This window comes from Lytechinus variegatus, chromosome 1 (genome assembly GCF_018143015.1).
Source record: "Lytechinus variegatus isolate NC3 chromosome 1, Lvar_3.0, whole genome shotgun sequence".
Classification (NCBI taxonomy): domain Eukaryota; kingdom Metazoa; phylum Echinodermata; class Echinoidea; order Temnopleuroida; family Toxopneustidae; genus Lytechinus; species Lytechinus variegatus.
Genome location: NC_054740.1, coordinates 9,426,085 through 9,439,543, shown reverse-complemented (window position 1 = coordinate 9,439,543; position 13,459 = coordinate 9,426,085). Strand labels below are relative to the sequence as shown.

Sequence of the window (13,459 nt, the reverse complement as noted above, 5' to 3'; positions counted from 1 at the left end):
AGAATTCTGTATCACCTTTCCCTCTCTTATCTCCTAGGCCGGTAACATTTCATTCAGTCTTTTTTTCTATTTTATTAATCTTGTTTAATCTTATTCACCACTATTTTTTTCTTATTTTCTTTTGTTATTCCATTTTTAATCTCTTCGTTGGAGTCTCTTGACTCCCTTTCATTCTCAGTCTCTTAGCACCACAATTGTGGTGCTAAGAGATGCAGTGCGAAAACGAAACAGGGCTAAGGAAAGTGGGGCTAAGCATTAGCCAATCACAGAAGTCGAATTGCAAAATCATCAATATTCATGAGCTGTGGGATAGTCCGGGGTTATGGCATTAACCCGGTTGAGCAGATAGTATGGGGTTAAGAAAGACAATGCGTATAAAAAAAAACAGTAGGGGGTTAAGGAAATGCAGTGTGAAAAGCATATTAGCACCGCAATTGTGGTGCTAGCACCACAATAAGCCGGCTTACCCTGCTTTTTTGCAGGGCCAGGTAGCACATACCATTTACTGTGCTAAAACGTAGTGTGAAAACGAGGTGGGCTAAGCTTAACCCCTAGAAATTGGTGGGGCTAAGGCCCCCCTTAGCCCCACCAATTTCCCGGGGTTAAGGAAAAACAGTACAGTGTGGTAGACACCATACTTGCTTAAATTCCAAAGAGAAAAGAAAGAATCAAAGTGAGATATTTCAATGTTGAGAGTATAGTAAAAACAAAACATTTTAAATCCAACAACTGAAGCCTCAATTACCTGGCACACTTTCTAAATTCAGCTGAATTTTTGTGATGAAACTTCTGTTCATCTGTTTTGTTATTGATATGTGTTGATAAACACACATTTTCAAAGGGCTTTGGAATGTGGGCATGAGTGTAATCTTTGTTTCATCTGTTTTTGTTTTGTTATGTATTCCCTTTCTTCTTGTCACATTTTACAAACAAGGTATTACTCCAGAGACTGAATACTCCCTTATGTCTCAAAGTAGCACAAGGGAAAGCAAATGAGACTGACATCTCAGAAGATATTTTTCTCCATATAAAAGGATGAAAGCCAGTATTTCTTTGCATTTTAGTATGCCATATTTATATTGATTTGTATTTGATACCCTGACACAGTTTCTAAATACATTGGAATTCTGAATTAATTTCATGTTTGTTTCACATGTTCCTTGTTTTGTGTCTTTATTTTCCTCTGTCATATTTCACAAATGACCCTTTTACCCCTGGGACAACATATTCCCTTTTGGAATTAACATGCAGTAGCCGCACATTCCTTCAATAGGATCTTGGGTTAGGAGTCATGTTTACTTCATTGTGTTCCATGGTGTTACTGACACCTTTCACTCAATCTACCTGCGTTGGAGCTGATCGTGTCAAGCCCTCACGTAAAACATGATCTGCATCAATGTGCTGACTGGTGCTTGGGTGCCCCTTGTGATGCTATCTCAGTATAAAATGTGTTCACATGGTATTTTCATAATTTATCTGAAATAAAAATTACTTTGATGACATAGCCAACAAATCATGCGAGTGTTTCCATTGGCAGCATTGATGAGGGCTTTTGGGTTTTGATATACAATGAAAACCCCCAAGTTCATTTGTCTCCATGATTGAATGAAAGATTTTAAAACATGTGGTTGAAATTAGTATGTTTGGATTAATTATTTGAACCACAAGCATGACAGGAGTATTCAAACCGTCACTCAGCTATTTAATAGAGGGATACTAGTCACAGAAGAAACTTAAATTGAGAGTTATAATTTATACTTTAATTAAGAAATTACTTGCATGCCAATTAAGTTCCAAACTTTTTCTTCAATTCATGCCATATGAACATAGCTATGTACAAAGTATAATATTTTTATTCTTCAAAGTCTCCCAGGTGAACCTTGCTATTTGCAAGGTGTAAGACTCTTTATTCTGAGGATGGGAGAGTTGATATGACACTACTTGATGTTCTCTATCATGTATCCTGTCTTATCATCAGGTGGTAAATATGTGACATTTGAACCCTCAAAAATCATGAAAATATGCCAATTTTAGGCTTTTCTAAAGTCATGCGTGCAAGGGACAAAATGAATTACTACATTCTTAAACGCATGGCATGGCTTATCTATGTTATCCAAGTTCCGGAAATTGAAGGAGAGAGAGAGAAAAAAGGAAGAATTGATATCAATTTCAGATTCACAATGGATTACAGTTCAATACCATGCTTAAAAGTGGGATCAGCTGTTTATTTATTCTGATCATTTCTATCAAGATCTTCCGATCTTTTGTTCCTTGTTAAAAGGAGAAATCGTAGTGGCAAATACAAGGGGGATATAACGTTGGATTTCATGCGACATTACTTTTCTTTCTCCTGATATACCCGTCAATCTTTTGTGTATGCCTTACAAGCTTGTTGAACAAATTGTTAGCAATCGCTTTATCTGAAGGAGTCCAGAATGTTAGGAATATATTTGAAATAAAGTACAAGTACCAGGAAGACATCAAGCTGTATATCCCTGTTAGTACTTCTAAATGAGATATGGACAAGTTTGTTTATCATTTAGTAGAAAGTGAGATATTGTGTAGTAAATGGGTAGGCCCACCTAAAGAATGTAACAAATCAAGGCAAATGTAACCAGGATACCTACCTGTAATCAATAAACTTGATATGAACCCAAGGGGGTTCAAGCAATTAATTGTCAGTACAAAGAATAACATTTAGTTTACAAAGAAAACATTGGTTATTCAGAAAAGAGTCAAGAAGTGAATAAAATTGTGGAGGTGGTGATTGAAAGATTGACAATATGAAAAATACAAAGGTGAGAGATTGGTTTTTAGGTCTCCTAATGAAGAAGGGACATAGGTTAGGATTGGCAAGTGAGATGAAAGTATTAGTTCCTTCTGTATTTGAGTTGGTTGGGGGTAAAAGAGAGTGACAGATAAACCAATACATCATCATTCCTGTCAACTGAATATTAACCTTCAAATAGAAACAAAACAAGACCTTCTTTAACTCCTTCCTCAGGAAAAATAACTTGACTTTAGTTAGGTTGTCTTGAAGTTATTCCCCGGAAAATATAACAAATCTTCCACGATCTTTGAGTGGGATAAGAAAGCTCAAGGAAAGAGAGTGATGTGCAGGGCAAATATCCAAACATGGATGAAATCGCAACCAAAAGCATTAAATCCATCCAAACATCTTCCACCATCATTTCAACTCTGACGAGGAATGTACAAGATGGGAGGATTGGAATAGAGGAGGGGAAAAAAGGAAGAGCCAGGGCTTGATATTGGGATTTAAAGAGGGATAATAATGTTTTTAGGAATTTTGTTCAAGATGAAAACATGTTGAGTGACAATGGAGTTTGACGGCAGAGTCAATCCTGTAGGTTTATGGGTTAGCTGTTGTCATAAATGTCGTCTTGAAAGATACCAGGGTAGTGTAAGGGCTCAAAATGGACCCAGTCTGTCTGCTAGAGAAAGAGAAGGAGAGCATCTCGGCACCATCGCCATGGTTACTATGGAGGTGGTCAGGAATGGATGGATGAGAAGATCGATAGATGGATGTATGTAGGGATATTCAGTATGGAAAGATAGATCTATTGAGGGATAAGTGAAGGATCAGTCGAAAGCTGTAGAGATCTGTAGATTGGCGATTGGATTTTTTTAAAGAAATATCGCTAATGCTCTTAATATGTGACTAGAACTTGAATGGATCAATTATGTCAAGTAGAGAGCAGCTATTGTATTTTAGAGTGATTTTGTAGGGTGGAGTTTTAGACATTAGTATGAAGTTTTAGACATTTTATATTAAATGATTTAGCAGCACAAATGGACTGTCCATGTACTAGTTTAAATGAAAAAAAAGGAAACATGATTAAATTGGACTATGCCCAACAATACATTGATTTCTGATCTTTGGGTCTGTGTCAGATCATCTGTAACATGTATTGACACATGTCACCTGATGCCTTCTAAATCATTCCTCAGCGGCCCTTTGGGAAGCGATTGTTGTGTCTTCAGGATGTCTTTGGGGTGAGATTTTCGGGGTAGGTACATTGAAATGATTGAAACATTAGTGACAACATCACTATCCTCAGGGTCGCATATCAGGGAAAGTTTTAAATCTTTAGGGGAAGGTTGTAATATTTGACATTAGGTCTTGATTCTGAAGGTTTATTGGTCATTGGCTGTCTGAGGAATCCCATTTATGGTCTCCATGGAACTGTTTCTGAACCTGAGTGGACTGGATTATGTTTGGAAAACATCCCCAATTAAATGTTTGTGACATGTTTGTTGCTTCGTGTAATCCAGTGACTACATCTGTCTAAAGGTTACCAATGTGTTTGTCATATGATATCCCATCAGCAGGTGCTTGAAGATAAGATTCAATGCTCTGTCCCATAAAAAAGTCCTCTTTGAGATGAAATATCAAACTCCAAAAATGCTGCATGCAGCCAATCAGATTCAGCCATTAAAAAAACTTGTTTTACATGTAGGCCTACTCAAAATCTTTTTTTTATCAAGTGAAGTTTTGTGAGAAAGCTCCATCTATCTTTTGTATATGTATTTTGTGCACAAGCATGAAGTGAACCAGTTTCATAAAAATGCTATGAACGAATCCCACCACAATCTGTTTACAGCTCCCGCTCAAATCAAGGGATTTCATCAACTTATGTATTCCCAATCCCATAGTTAATTAATGACACTTTTCTTTTTAAAAATTACATTACAGACGCTATAGACCTGTTTTTAAATGTGCAGTCTTATAAGCAGATATCCAATTTTGAATTGCAAAATGTAAAATCTTGAGCTTATTTCTCAAAATACATTTGAATTGAACTGAACTGAATTTAATATACTTTTACACCTCAATTGAAAAGACATATTAAAATGGCTCTTAAGAATCTAACAGACAAGAATAACTTGAAGAGTGGAACTAAATGTGCCCAAAAGGTAAAGAGAACAGAGGAAGGAATAATGAAGTCGGTAAGATTAAATAAGGAACAAGAGTAAAGTCTTTGCACTTTTAACAATCTAACACTTATTTGCGAGCAGCAGTGTGGGGAATAAAGTAGATGAGAACATCAGAGTTTACCTGTTCTGTCTCACCGCTCTTGTTCTAATTGAATGTCATCTCTCTGTTTGAAGTAGAAGGATAGTCTACAGATTCAGAATCTGATCAGTTGTACTGTAGGATTTTATGACTGAACTGCAAGACTATTTGAACTGTTGGGTCTTTTACCCATCTTAACCATAACAACATTTACGATGCCTGACATAGCAGTGGAGTGAATCGGGCAAGTCTCGGCATAAGTTAATGGATTAGTATTTTTAAAGTCAACTGAGTTTGTGCTTACATACTAGCTGAAAGGGGGTGGGGTGTCCGTCCAGGCTACATCATTAAGTGTGTTCGGATGAACAAACATGAAAAAGGTTAATGTTTGATATAAAAGAGATGGGTTCATATAACATGTATAACATCCATAAATATGCATAAAATGCATTATGATAAGATTATATTTGATTATTGCATTGAAATGATTAAAATGTGGTTAGCCTTAAATCTTACTAATCTAATCATAATATTTGGTTCAGAAGGGGAGGGGTGAATTAAGGGACTAGTGTTGCACAGTTTAGAAGATTACATAATGTACCCTGAAAATTATGGTTCATTTTTTCCATCAGACATGATTTCTAGTCGTCACGGTACTACGAAGAGCATTGCATCTCCTGTGATTGTAACATACTGGGTGCAATTTAGAACATGGGTAGGATTGCCGCCTACGACACTTGAAAGGTTAACTACTTGTCAGGGATTGTTTTTAGTTCTGTTTGCATGAAAAAGAACAATGGATAGTACAATCTGTAAGAATCTTTTTCACTTAGACTGATTCAGTTTTTCAAAATTTACTGGAGCTCTTTCATATTGTTCTTAAAAGAAATCTCTAAAGGGCAGTTAAACTGTACATCTCTTGTCTTGAATGTGTTTTTAATCAGGTTATTCCTTCTCAAGCTCTGTTTGCTTTTTTTAATGCTGATTTGTTATGAGAGCAACTTTCAAGCACTAATTCTACCATCTTTGTCACCAAAAGAACATTAGGTGAACATTCATAAAAAAAGGGTGTGATGGTATTTATTTGCCCCAGTGCTTATATGGTCACAATGTTAAGCAAACATTTGTAGAGCACTTTCAAAAGCAAGAAGGATTCAGAGAGAAATTAAAATATTTGGAAAAAAGAAGCACCTAGTCCATATAAGGGAGTATAGTTCTTGAATTTCTGTAGTCAGAATGCAGCCTTGGGACTAAGGTGTGAATGTGTTTGCTTGCTTCGGCGCTCATGTTCAGCCCCTATAGAGAGGTGTCCCGATTTCGGCAGACGTCATGGTGAGATTTTGTGACATTCGTTTTATCATCACGTGATGTTTTGATGGTGTTTTGGTTCGAACATGAGCAGTGCATCCCTGAACATCTCACGGATTCCCTGAGATTAAGCTGGTGTTATCAAACGCCGGTAGCTGTCAGAGTTGTGATCAGGCCAAATGAAATTATAGAGAATGGGTTTGGATTTCTTTTACCTCAGCAAAATATGCTGTCTGTTGTCTCTCGAAAATTTCTGAATAAAAAAAATAAAAGAGGGAAACTTCTTGTGAGTTCTCTTGAATCATAGTGACGTATTTGTAAAAATAGAAAGTTGTGTATAAATGCTTGCTGCACTGTGAATTTTCTTATGGAAAGGACATTTTATCTCCTCCAAATTGAAAAGTCTATTTAGTTTTCACATATTTCTTTTCTTTTCTAAGAGGATGTAATAAGTGTTTCAAGCATGGAAGTGTGAATGCATGACATTTTTTCATCAAATTTCACAGGTTTCCTTTATTTTCTGATGTCCAGTTAGTAATAGTTATAATTAAAAAAAGTCATTGAGATTTGCAAATATGCAAAAAGTTTTATTGCTAGCCCAAACTAATTGTTGCTGAGTCGTCTGCTTCAAGCATTCATGCTTTGACAGAATTACGTAGAATGTGATAGAGTAAAATTAAAGTAGATTATGTTATTGAATGAATTCATAGATGAAAGACACTCATGGGATCTGATTTATACAAGGGTTGGATCATCACAGAGTGCTTTATCATTAAGATACCCAGCGTCTTGTCATGCTCCCTCACTCATTAAAAGGGACACAATACTCCATGGAATAAAGAAAGCAGTTGGATTGATTATAACTTCATTAAGGGAACCATGGGCTTGTACTAATCACCGATTTAATGAGGTTGCCATGTACAGTGTCGTCGTCTTCTGTGCTGAAAATTGCTTTCCTCGTCTTCAGATGCTCTCGATCGAGTTCATTCATGATGGAATCCAGTGAAAGGTCATAATCTCAATATGAAGAGATATATTAGAGCATGTACAGTGGTGTTGAAAAGTTAGTGAACCCAACCAGATAATGAACATCTTTGAGTGTTCAAGTTCTGCCATGTTTTAGATATATTTAATTGTGAAATCAGGTGACAAAATATAACATTCAATAAAGTTTGTTTCTCTGGGCTCGCTGAACATTGTAGTGTCGTCAACACTCAGCATGAAGGAGTGGATATTGTGGTGGGGTCCAATAACTTTTGAGCACAACTGTATGTGCAATTATCGCAAGCAGGGTAACTTGTTGACTTTCTTCAAATTGATCTGCTTTCTAAGGAAGATAACACAGACTTTCCATTGATTCCCGACTGCATATCAATTGCTGATTATTTGATAGGTTAAGCAGAGATGGTGGAAGGAAAAAAAAATGCAGTGTGGAGTCCGAAGTCATGAGAATATTCTTTCTGTATTTCATCTTGAATATTCCATCTCCCAATGTCCTAGATAAGATTCAGACTATCGATAAATATGCTTACTGAGAATATAATTGCATTTCTTGCATCTTGGGTAAACTCCTATGTTTGCATTAGTAAATGGAATTGAATTTGATTAGAGGGGAATAACTGCAACCTTTGACCTACATTACATCATTAGAAAGTGGGGATAATTGTTCTTAATTTCAATCGATTCAATTTCAGTCAAAGACACCCGCAAGAGCAACCTTGACTTGTATATGCAACACTGACACCTTTCAGCTTGGTAATGGATATGAATCTGAAAGCGAGTCTTCTTGGTAGCGGTTAACCAACCTGTGCCTTTGAACGAGCAGGAGACTCTTGTGCGTGGACGATTTGGAATGACATTTTGGCCTGTAATTCGATTGGAGTCGGTTGCTGGGTCGGTGGAGCTATTATAAGATGAGCAGACCGACTTGATTACCTTGTCTTGTTAAGCAGTTGATAGTCTCTCTGCCAGACCCTTGTGGCTGTTTTCTGGGGCAGGTTTGAATGTCGGTTGATAAATTGATGTCGACAAGACCCAAATGTATACAAGACAAGCAGGCCTTCATCATGTACGGGCTGTCACTATCACCTTTTGTTTTAAAGGAGAAAGAAGGGAATGTGTTAAAAGTTACAGAAATCTATGAGGACCTTAATGCTGATGAAAGGGGTCAGCGGTGCAATTTCAGGACAATGTTCCAGATCTCTGTTCAGCATTTAGGTTTTTGAGCTATGATGGATCAGAGAAAATAAGCATCTGCTTGGTTAGACTACATTCTAGTTCTAAAAATAGGCCTATCCCACACTCATTGTAGTCCTGGTGGTCCTGGAGCGACATCAAGATACCTATGTTAGTTCTTTGTATCTGACGAATGGCATGAACCTCAAGATCTCATTATTATTCTCCTCAAGAGCGTTGATGTATCTCTCCCCTTGATAAGTATTGTCCACTCCTAAATGGGGATCATTGAGCTTGTGTTGGTGAATACCAGGGGATCTGGAGGATATCAAATGTCCTCCATGTTTGTTTTCATTCCGCTTTTCAATCTATTATTCCTTTACATGGATTGATGTGATAAGGAATACCCCAGGGTTGATTCAATTGCAGCAATCGATGGATCGTGCTTGATATGTGATGTAGTCACTCAGTGTGGTCATCAAGGAGTCGTAGAGAGTAGAGATCGCTATAGGACGGCAATAGATTGTTTGATTAGCCAAATGATCCCTTCCTTCACACTAGCAGAAATGTGCAATGCGAAATTACATGCAGCCCGACATTGCAGGGTTTTTTTTACCATTGATGATGTCGTCCTAGTATATTGAACAAATGCTTCTACCCAAACACTTGCCTGGAAGTAGTCAATAACAAATGTGAATAGTTGTTCGTGAAATGGTTTTGATGTGTGATACCCATTCAACCTCTTATTTTGTAGTAGTCATTAGTCTGATGCTGCAAAATGCAATTCCTTTTGCATAATGTGATTGTACTATGGTGCAAGCTATCTTTGCCCCAAATAATGAAGAATACATCCCCCTGAGGCTCAAGTTTCTGGTACATTTTTCATGTTCATTATGCTATTTTTGGCTAAATAATGTTTACACGTACAATGTTTTCACAACTTCTCAGCATGATATTCTCATATCTTCTTTGCTCAGCTCAAGCATTTGAATGAATTCCCTTTTGTGTGAATGTCTTGTGAATGATGCGAGTGGGAAAGCAATAGATTTTGAGATTAGCGGTGGATAGAGTGTGTGCTTGAGGGAGACTAAGAAGACATTAGTGGGACATAACGAACTGTGAATTCAAGCTGTCACCTCTATGTGCCGTCTTGATGAGCAAACATTGTTGAGTTGTGACTTGATGTCTCATTAGAAGGCCATCAAAATAAAGATACAGCTCTAGATATGACCATGGATTGCATCATCAGTGGGATTCGTTCTTGCTACTTGTATTTGAATGATCTTTAACTGATTTCTTTTCATTCATTTTCATAATGAATAGCAACAATAATGGTAATGATAATAGTGATGATGATTATACTGATAAATGGTGATATGAAAATGATTATATTAATAACAATAAGAACAGCAACAACAACAATAATAAAATATGCAACATTTATATGGAGCCGAATGTCGGATGTTTAAGCATTTAAGGAATTATTCCTTTCTGGCTACCAGGTACCCATTTACTATGCCTGGGTGGAGAGTGGCAAATGTACAATATGCAATGATGTATACCAGGGCATGAATTAAAGTTTTACACAACACCATTAGCTCTAGAACAGTATTGTGATATTGCTTGGTTGTGATGATTATATGGTCCAGAGTTAAACTATTATCACAGAACCTTGGTCAGTCTTTCCAACTTCATGCTGAAAATTGCAATTTTCAATTTCCTCAGCCTTTATTGTGTTGCTTGGTAACCCACATGTCATCTGTTAGGTGGAGATTGGCAAATATTTAGATGCATACATATATGCTTGTTTCTGAGGAGTTTAGTACAAGATTAATCTCCCCTCATCTCTCACACTCCCGCTTTCTCTTTCTTTCTCTCTGTTTTAATCCTTCATGTTGCTAATTTCCTGGTAAATATAGAATAAATCATGATTTCAGAATATATGACCTTTATCATTTGGCAGAACAGAATAACACCAGGAAAAGGCAGCGTAGGTGTGAATTTGCCAAAAGCATGATTAATTGTCTTGTCTGACATACTGTGCAAATTGTGTGTCATTTTTAAGGGAGTGTCGGTCTATTTGTCCAGGTTACTTTGAAATGACTTTAATCTCATGCAAACATCATAAACTTTAAGTACTTCCAATCTGCGTCATACTGTCAAAGTTGTGAAATTAATGATTTTGTATTCTGGGGTATAAAAAACCCCAGAGCAATTAATGTCTTACTGCCAAATCCCCTTCCCCTTCTCCATTTTATTTTATGAACTGTCATTGTTATAGATACTAGTGGTGTTGTTATGTCATATTTTTCTCATTGTGATGTGATCAAAGTCACATCTGGAATGAGGTCTACACTCTGATCATATTTACCTAGATTTATCAATTTGATTTATAATATCCCATTGTTACATGAATAACAGCCATTGTAGTTCTTGTCTGCTTTAAAGAAAATCATCTGTTTTGGTTGTAAGATTGAATTGGAAAAAAATGATTGTAGTAAGATTTTGGAATTGTTAATGTGATCAGATCTATTAATTATTTTGTTTTTGCTGCTAGTCACATGCACTGCACAAATAACAGCTTGTATGGGACTACACACAAATGCTAGAATTGAACAGTTCAGCAGCTTCTTTTAGGAGTTCAGTGGTTTTCTATATTTTGAATTTCCAGGTATCTGAAGAACAAGCCTATGCAGATGAAATGTTCGCCAATATGTTCTCCCAGAATTACGTGGAAAAAAATACTCATGATCATTTTCATGTTTCTAACAAAAGGAATTTCCCTTTAAAATAATATATGTGATTTAACAATCACCCTGTTATTGTGGCCCAGCCAAAGTGTTGCCCTTGTTGGCTGAACGTCAAGTTCAGGCGTCCGTTGTGCCTGCTCTTCTCATGAACATGTCAAGAGGTTAACCTTGGGAGATCTGGAAAGTGACTTTGTGGGGCAGATTTCAAGTCGGAGATAAAGATGAAATGGTCTGTTTTCTCCATATGCAATAATAGTTTAACTGGATAACATCCGAGAAAATGTAACACTTGCTCCCTGACCCTCTTAACTCTATGAGAAGGTGGAAGCAGTGGTTGTAGTTTGGTGGTATATACTATTAGGATGGTCTATATTTCATTGTTCAAGATCGCATTTATTCTATCCAATGTTGAGTAGTTTACTTGGATAACATAGAGAATGCTCCCTTGTTCTTGCGACCGTCTCTAGTTCTGTGAAGAGGTGGAGAGGCTTGTTATTACGATACTGTTGTGGCATTTTTGGAGAGTGTTTCATGAAGCAATTAGTCAGTTCTTGAGCTAATCAGATGCAAGGATTTCAGTAGCTTATAACAGTTGTCAGTTATTAAAAATCAGTGGCTAGGCCCTATTGATTTGATGAAATGATTATTGCCAATAAGTGTTTAACTTGATAATAATATCAATATCTATGAAAACTCCCTCCTCCCTCCCGACCCTCTCTGCGAGGTGATGGTGATACTTCATTGTAACATGAAAATGTGTATGTATTTATAATGATTCTCAATTTATTTCAGTATGAACTTTACTGTATGATAGCACTCGTCAGACGTTAGTAAAACCTGAGGGATACATGAAAAATATCTCCTTATCAGAGTCTCAAAAAAGGACTTTATTTGTAAAAATACCATGGCCCTGGAGATGCGACCTTTGAATGAAAATACCATGGATTTTCTTCTTCCGAGTGGTCAGAGTTTATTGTTCCAGGGTTGTAATTGGGTCATATTCTTCAATTTCTTCTTTGATATGAGCCCTCCGATGGTCTCCCAGAGGTGGTTTAGAGTTTAGGGTCCTGACAGGGCCAGTGAGAGAAGTGACCCAAAGTGACATTCCACACCTTCCTAGATTATTTACAGGAAAACAAAACCATGGCGGAAAGTCTTTATGTGGGACTGACCAATCCACCAAGGACTCCTAGAGATAAACACAAATATGTCTTGTCATAAATGACCTTTATTTCTGTACTTCATTGAATATGCTTCAAGACAAATTGGTCCCTAATTCCCAAGTGTAGAGAAATTTAATTTCCACTTTTATTTCAAATCCTTCGAATTTTCCTTATTTCCTTTGGGTATTCAGCATAGTTAAGTCGAGACGATCAATTTGATCTGATTTGGTCAATCTTGGTTAATCATGTACATTTGAATTGGATGGCTTGAATGAAAAAGTAAAAGAATGAACACATGTTCCAACTGTAATGACCTAAAAGTCTGGTGCGAGGACACCTCCCCCCTGGAGAACCCCCCCCCACCACAGGACAACTCACCCTTCGACTTAAAATTTATCATTGTAGGAATTGTCATTTGCATAATGCCATTCAAGAAAGCTCTGCAATGATTATGCAAAAGATGTGCTCTTGAAGAATGTCCATGTGTGAGTCGAGCTTCGGGAGTTGCTGATCCATGGAAATTGTCCTGTTATGGAGGAAAGTTTTTGTATTCAGAGATATATATGCTATTCATTCTACTTTCATTTTAAATATTATTAAATCTGCTTTTGTCTTTAACAGGTTGAGGTGTCAGACAATGGGAGCCCATCCCTCAAGTCTATTGCCAAAGTAGTGATCACCATTGAAGACGAGAATGACAATGACCCCAAGTTTATCCCTGCCTCTACTGTTACCATCCCGGCAATCAACGAGCCTGGGGAACGACGCTTCGTCTCCCGCATGATGGCAATAGACAAGGACGTGGGTTCCAATTCTGACCTGAGCTACTTCATCAGGGATGGGAATACGCAATCTCGCTTCTATATCGATGCGACGACAGGGGTTGTGACATGCAGTAAGACCCTCAGTGAAGGGGAGAGATACGTTCTTCAAGTGAGTATATATCAGTGTTGCCAGTTTAATGTTACAAAGATTATGGCACCCAAAGAATTCTTCAACAGTGACCCATGTGTAAAATTATCATTAAG

The 13,459-nt window shown here is 37.1% G+C and overlaps 1 protein-coding gene across 7 annotated transcripts in view; it reads left to right on the top strand.

Annotated features, from left to right (window-relative positions):
- Positions 1–13,459, top strand: part of LOC121422930 (protocadherin Fat 1-like) — a 77,479-nt gene that overhangs the window by 24,722 nt on the left and 39,298 nt on the right. For all 7 annotated transcript variants that reach the window (XM_041618360.1, XM_041618207.1, XM_041618286.1 and 4 more), the window contains exon 3: positions 13,053–13,364. In XM_041618360.1, the coding sequence (XP_041474294.1) occupies positions 13,053–13,364 (312 nt within the window). The remainder of the gene's footprint in view (positions 1–13,052; positions 13,365–13,459) is intronic.